The 6,955-nt window shown below is 40.8% G+C and overlaps 1 protein-coding gene across 1 annotated transcript; it reads left to right on the top strand.

Moving 5' to 3' along the window:
* The first annotated feature begins 674 nt into the window (after positions 1-674).
* en2a (engrailed homeobox 2a) lies at positions 675-5,939 on the top strand. Its single transcript, XM_071485019.1, has 2 exons — positions 675-1,563; positions 3,611-5,939. The coding sequence occupies exons 1-2, from the start codon at positions 1,077-1,079 to the stop codon at positions 3,928-3,930; spliced, it is 807 nt and encodes a 268-aa protein (XP_071341120.1). The 5' UTR covers positions 675-1,076; the 3' UTR covers positions 3,931-5,939.
* Positions 5,940-6,955: the final 1,016 nt, after the last annotated feature.

The following is a 6,955-nucleotide window of genomic DNA, read 5'->3' as shown; positions in this document are numbered from 1 at the left end:
TTGTCCAAAGATGTATTTTCACCTGATATTAAAACACATGTTGCCTCAAAGATTTTCACGTCACGGCTCCCCCGATACATCCACATGAGGCCGTTTTACTCTTATTTTGATAGGATTGTGTTTGATCTGGCTTCTCATGAGCAGGTTTGTCTTGCTGTTGGTTCTGAAATTAAACTGTGTTCAACTGTGGGGCTTCTAAAAAGTGTGGAGAGTTCAGCTTCTTCACGACTAAGATATGTTATAGTGCATTAAAGTGGAAAATGTACTGTTCCTCGTTTTATTGGGGATCCCTCCATGCCCTGCAAACAAGGAACCCCGGGGGTCCCCGCAACCCACTTTGACAACCGATGCTTTAATCTCCCATTGTTTTTACAAACACAGGACGAGCCGGCGTGCATCGTGTTTTCCTTTGCAAACTTAAACTCCAATAAATTAAGTTGCATGTTCATAAACACAGATGAATTATTGGGAGGATCCGCGGACATGCACGGGATTTAAATGAGGTTTCTTCTCCGTTAGTCCAGGACTCTTTCCCTTTACCGAGGCGAGGATGGGCGTTTGTGGACTGCTCTGGGTCCGCGTCACATGGCCTGGTTTCTGCCACCCGATTGGTCCAAGGCACGTGTCTGGGAGGACGGTGGGAAAACGTCACTCGGGGGGCTCGTATTGAAAATAAGAACAAAACTCCAGAGTGAGAGTATTAGAGCATCAGTTTAGGAGCCTCTTTATTTACCCTTAGTTTAGTTTAGGTGTAGGCATTACTGAGCACACTGAAATCGGATAACACTAAATTGGATGGTGCGCAAATGGCACATGTTTTAGGTCTACGGTGTCAGTTGTAACCCGAGATTGAGGGAATATATGTCAAAAAGTATGCTTTTCTCTGAGGACACTACCGCAAGGCTTTGCATGGTGTCCAAGGCACTCACTAGTATTTGAGTTTTATTTATTTATTTTTTTATTTTACGCGTGCAGTTTTTTGCAATTTAATTTCCCCGAAGTTCTTTGCGAATTTTATTGCAGCGGAGAGAGCGACAAAGGGGTTAAAGAGAGTAAAGCGGGGAAAGTGAATCAGTATGGAAGAAAATGATCACGGCAACAGAGACGTGGTGGAGCGGCAGGAGTCGGCGGATGAATCAAACAGAGCCATCCTTCCCCTGTTACAGGCGCCGGGGAACCTGCAGATCCCTCACCGGGTCACCAATTTCTTCATCGACAACATCCTGCGGCCGGATTTCGGGAAGAGAAAAGACGGGGGCGCAAACCAAGAAGAGAGTAGCCTGGCATCGCGGGAGAGCCACAACAGCCCCGCCGCCCCTCAGACCGAGCCGGTGGGGAGCACGGTGCCGGCGGAGGGGACCTCCACTCCACACACGGTTACCGCCGCTAAGAAGCCCACTATAGCCGCCGAGGAGCCCCTGAAAGCCCGCGGGGAGAACGGAGACCAGTGCCTAAGCTCAGACTCAGACAGTTCCCAAGCCAGCTCAAACCAGGCCATGTCTCAGCCCATGCTGTGGCCAGCCTGGGTTTACTGCACCAGATACTCGGACAGGCCTTCTTCAGGTTGGTGGCACCGTGCATGCGTTTTACTATACCATATTCTCGGTAACCTGAAATACCCCGTAACACTGACCCCGGATGCCTTGACCGACTTCTGCCGAGCAGAGTGGAGCGAACCGTGCAGTTCAGAGACTGAACCAGATATACATCTAGTTGAAAAATACAGAAATATTACTGAATACAAAACACAAGCGATCGCCTAGCTTATATCAACAACACGTCTTTGTGCAACGCACAAAAAAAAAAAAAAAAAAAAAACATTAAAAAAAACGCAGAATAAAAAGAAATTAAAAATTGGCTTTTCGAAGAGAGTTTTACAAGCAAACGAGAAAGAAGAAAATGTTTCTTTTAAAACACTGACACGTTGTAAAATGTTTATATTTGGATAACTCGCCAAAACATAAAAAAAAAAAAAAAAAACTGTCAATTTTTCCAACTATTACGCGCAGATTTTTTCTTCACCAAAATGCTCCCGTTCAGGCACATTTGTGTGGGTTATGAATTATAGCTGAAGCTGGGGTCCTGCATGTGGGCTGGTAAACACGAGCGCTGACAGGCTGCACGTCTCTCAGAGAATCCGCTCCATATTATTCCGTGCGATTGTCGCAGCTGGTTTATTTTTCTCGTGTGTTTTTTGCTCCTTGGTAGCACTGGATGAGTTGCGTTTGGGATGAATTCAAAATGCCTGTTTTCACAATGGACGCTCCCACTGGTTCACGTATATCCTGGCCAGCAGTGAGCTTTTTGGTTTTTTTTTTTTTGTATTATTTATAATCTTCATTTGTAAGGAAACAATGGCAACAACCTCTCAGCCTGCAGCTTGGTTAATATCTACTGTAATTTTTTTGTGTGTCCATCAAAAGTGGAGTACAACTTGTTCTCATGCATTATGTAACGCTGTATAGAGTGGCGTAGGCGACTACTACGAGTTGTAGAGCTGCACAGTTTTTATATGGGCTGCTTGGGAAAAAAAAAAAAAACAACACACACATACACACACACACACACACACACACGCACAAGCTGATTCATCAGTAAAGAAGTTCGGCCTGTATTATGTCGTTTTAATGTTTTTTTTCTTTTCACTGTTTGGAGGAGGGAACCAAACACTCAGACCAAAGCTCCACCAAACAGGCCTCGATCCAGATAGAAAATTAATGTGTATCCACTGTGCTGCTCAGATTCTGTTCACGTTTGCTCATTGTGGAGCTTTTCAAGTGGCCCACAAAAACAAAAATGCTAAGTAGCTGTATTGAAATTTATCCTGTCTTTTTTTTTTTTTTTTTTTTCCCCAACCGACTTTGCAACAACAGTGGCTGAGATGTGTCACTGATGTTTTCCAGTGTTGTCCTATTGGCTAATAATTCCCTACTACTAGAGACGGTGTGTGTGTGTGTGTGTGTGTGTGTGTATACGTACGTAGCCTATGTGTGTGCAAGTGAGGAAGAGGGATAGAAACAGGGAGGGAGGGGAGGTTTTTGCTTCTTGGAGGATTTCTCCAGTGGACGTGCCAACATTTTACAATAACTTGTCTTTTTTTATTATTTTTTTTTTTTTACCGTTTGTCCAAAATGTTTTGGGCCATTAGAAAAACTTCATTTGGGGTTGTTTTTTTTTTTTTTTTTTTTGGAACAAAAAAAAAAAAAAAAAAACTTCTAAAGACAGTAATGTAGTAATGTCAACATATGTCTAAACAACCATTTGTTTACTTATTTCCAAATTTTGGAGACTGAAATAAGTTTCAAAATCTACATGTTCTTATGAAATACACTTTACGCAACTGCTTTAGATACAATTGGAGGCACTATCCAATATCAAGAGTAGCAGATTAGTATGTTGAGTATTTTAAAGGGAAACCCTAAAACTGCGTATTTCTTTGGTTAGGGGGTTTTTATTGATCACTTTGCCTGATTATTGCCAATGTAAAAGTTTACCCACATTTTCTTTTAATCTTTGCCTATATTCATTCCCATGTTTTGACACTGACAAACCAATGTATCTGTGTTTGTCAACCTCCCCACCTCCAATCCCCAAATCCCCTCCACTCCAGGGCCAAGATCTCGCAAACCAAAGAAGAAAACGACCAGCAAAGAGGACAAGCGACCACGGACGGCCTTCACAGCAGAACAGCTGCAAAGACTAAAGTCGGAGTTTCAGACAAATCGGTATCTGACCGAGCAGAGGCGGCAGAACCTGGCGCAGGAACTGGGCCTGAACGAGTCCCAGATCAAGATCTGGTTTCAGAACAAGAGGGCCAAAATCAAGAAGGCCAGCGGCACTAAAAACGGCCTGGCCTTGCACCTGATGGCACAGGGACTGTACAATCACGCCACCATCACGTCGAAAGACGAAAAATCAGACAGCGATTGATTTTCAGAGAAGTAACAGCAGCCTCCTGACGAAAAAGAACCTATAGTAATCCTATAGAGTTTGTTTTATAGAGATGTCACAGCAACACTCTGCCTACAGGAATATCTCATGACACCGCAGCAGATCAAAACACCACAAAGTACTAAATGTTGGCCCAATACAATGGGTCCAGGACAGCATCAGAAATAATTACAAAAATACTCCAGATGAGCAGTAAGGTCACTGAACCGCCGAGAGTCCCTACAGGAACACTGGCTGACCTCTATAGGTTCCTATAGGAGTATTATAGTGATTTTTCGTTATAATGGAGGTTTAATCAAGCCTACAATGCAATAATTTCATCGAATAAAGGGCCAGTGTATAGAGTATACCAGCATAAATTGTTTAAAAAATAACAGAGAGAGATATTTCTGCAATATCACGTCTATAAAAGATGTTGTATAAAGGTATGTTTTCATTGTTTGTCGCCCCCCCCCCCCACCCCCACCCCCAAGGAGGTACAAATGCTTACACCCTTCATTTTTCTATAGGCCTACTGCTATCCATGATTGTCATCATTACACATTTAACTGGCACTTGACGTTTCGATCTGTCAGTGAAGTGAACAAACTTAAGTCCAAAGAATATTTTTCTGCTGCATCCAGGCTACTGTGAATTTAAATAAATGCTAACACGATTTTATTTCCATGCTTGTTGGTTTCCTTGGTTGTGTTTGATGTGAAAAAAAAAACAAACAAAAAAAAAACAAACAAAAAAAATGAACAGGAGGTGTTTTTGAGTCTCACTCGCAGACCTAATTGGGCAGACAATGAATTTTGATACGTTTTTTAAAAAGAAATTCACAGGAACAGTTTATTATTCTAAGTGACTGAGAGAGGTAGCGATTTTTTCTAACACGCCACTTCACTAAAATGCTGACTTAAGCCTTGTTTCTATGTATGTGGTCGTCTCATAGCCTTTAAACAACTATAATGCGCGTATTCCCTTCGTTATACCAATGCATCAGTGCAGCTATTATAGTTTTGAATAGCAATATGAGTCATTTTTTTGTAGCTAAATGATTTCAAGGCTATAATGCTGCCCATAAAGTCACAGAAACAACTCTGTAGCATAAAGACAATGATGACAACCATTTTGCGCACTCTTGAGTATAGACTATAAATGCAGGTTATTGGATGTTCTTGTTAAATCTTTCTCTATATACATTTTTATTACATATCCATATATCATAAAAGAAGGCAAATCCATCAGTGACTGTATTACAAATGTTGGAAATCTCTTATCGTTGTTGAAAGGACTTCATATGTGTATTTATATAGATTATATTGAGAAAAAAATCTATCCAATGACCAGTGTTGCTTTAGAGTAGATATCTGAGGTGTTTACACTGCTTGTTTATCTTGCAATAACTTCTTTTTGTTTTCTTTTCTTTTTTTTTTTTTTTTTTTTGTGAATGAAAAATAGTTTATGGGGCCTTTGCATGAAAGCTGCAATTTGTTGTACTTGGGCAAATAACTGTGTTTATAAACTTTGGTCTTTATCGACGGAAGTATGATCGAGCTAAGTTTTAGACTGTATCCATACCAAATTGTGGACTTTTTGCCTTTCAAAGTGTTTTTGTTGTGTATCTGCAAAAAGTGTGTGTGAATTAAAATCCACCAAACAGAAACACACTTTGCCTTAAAGTTCAAGTGTGAACTTTTTATGAAACAGAACTGTGCCGAATCAGAGAAGCAGTATTACTTCAAATGCAGACTATTCAAGTTTAATGCCTTTATGAAAACTGCTGGTACGACATTATGAATTTACTCATCAGCGTATATCTATCTATATATGAACATGTTTAAATAAAATTACAACACAGAGTTGTAGAATACAATGCTATTTTTTATTTTATGTTGGAAGTATTCTTTGGTATAAATGTACATAATTTGTATCATGTATTAATTGTGTAATTAACTGCCTCCTGAAAACTGCAAAAGAAGAGTAAATAAAGCTTGAAGATTATACACAAAGTTTCTGGAACATTTATATGAAGCAAAGTTTCATATATTGATCTAAAAATGCAGAAAAAAATAACTGAGGTCTGGTAAGGCAGCAAATGTAAGCTTCAGTCAATGTTTAGCTTCTGCAGGTCTGAAAAAACAATTGCATTACAGGCTAAATTTGTCCAAAAGAGAAACACATACAATAATAATTTTAAATAAATGTTTCAAGACTTCAAATAATCACAAATTTGATCACAAACATTATTAATTTGCATAGCACAACAAACATCCACTCATTCTATGGGCAGTTCAGGATCAGATTCATGAAGGATCAAATTCTCTGGTTGTGAGATTAAAACATTAGCAATAGCATCAACATTATGCAAGGGAAAGCCTTGAACAATTCCCAGGCATGTTTCCTCAACAATGCCTTATCTGCATTTCCATACTTGCACCACTAGTCTTTGAACGCCATGTCTAACGGCCAGTGACTACCCATTAGAGCAGATAGGGCTGCTCCCAGCAGTGTCTTCACGACGGTCAGTCCTCCTCGCTGCTTCTGAAAAGAGCCTGTGCTTCTATCACAAGGCAGAAATGGGAGTCGAAAGGAGAGAGAGACAGAGAGAGAGAGAGGGTGGGGGTGAGCAAGGGAGAGAGAGAGAGAGAGAGAGAGGGAGAGAGAAAGAGAGAGGGAGAGAGAGAGCAATGAAGGTCAAAGCCTGTCATGGCTGCAGGTGGCTGGTTTCCCCCTCCCACCCTGCAGTAACCCATTCTCCACACACAGCTTTCTCACTCACTAACTCGTACTCTCCCTCTCCTCTCCTTCACACACACACACACACACGCACACACACACACTCTCTCTTACTATCACTTGGTTTTATTATATTCTTGCCTGGCACACATACGTCCGCACACACACACCAACACATTTCATTCATTTTTGTTCCTCCTCACATACGCACATGCCCCTGTTGTTTTGGTCCTTCATTCAGAGCATCAATAGGAACTCTCATCAAAATATTCACAGGCAGAGA

The sequence above is a fragment of the Trachinotus anak genome, unplaced genomic scaffold (genome assembly GCF_046630095.1).
Source record: "Trachinotus anak isolate AG129_WGS33_773 ecotype Australia unplaced genomic scaffold, CSIRO_AGI_Tana_v1 ptg000009l, whole genome shotgun sequence".
In the NCBI taxonomy this organism is placed as follows: Eukaryota; Metazoa; Chordata; class Actinopteri; order Carangiformes; family Carangidae; genus Trachinotus; species Trachinotus anak.
The sequence above is the reverse complement of the archived record's forward strand: the minus strand, read 5'-3'. Positions and strand labels throughout refer to the sequence as shown.

Excerpts from the sequence above, each read along its gene's own strand:
- en2a (XM_071485019.1), top strand. The coding sequence starts at position 1,077 with ATGGAAGAAAATGATCACGGCAACAGAGACGTGGTGGAGCGGCAGGAG. Across the intron at positions 1,564-3,610 it reads CTCGGACAGGCCTTCTTCAG|GGCCAAGATCTCGCAAACCA; the intron begins GTTGGTGGCACC and ends CCTCCACTCCAG.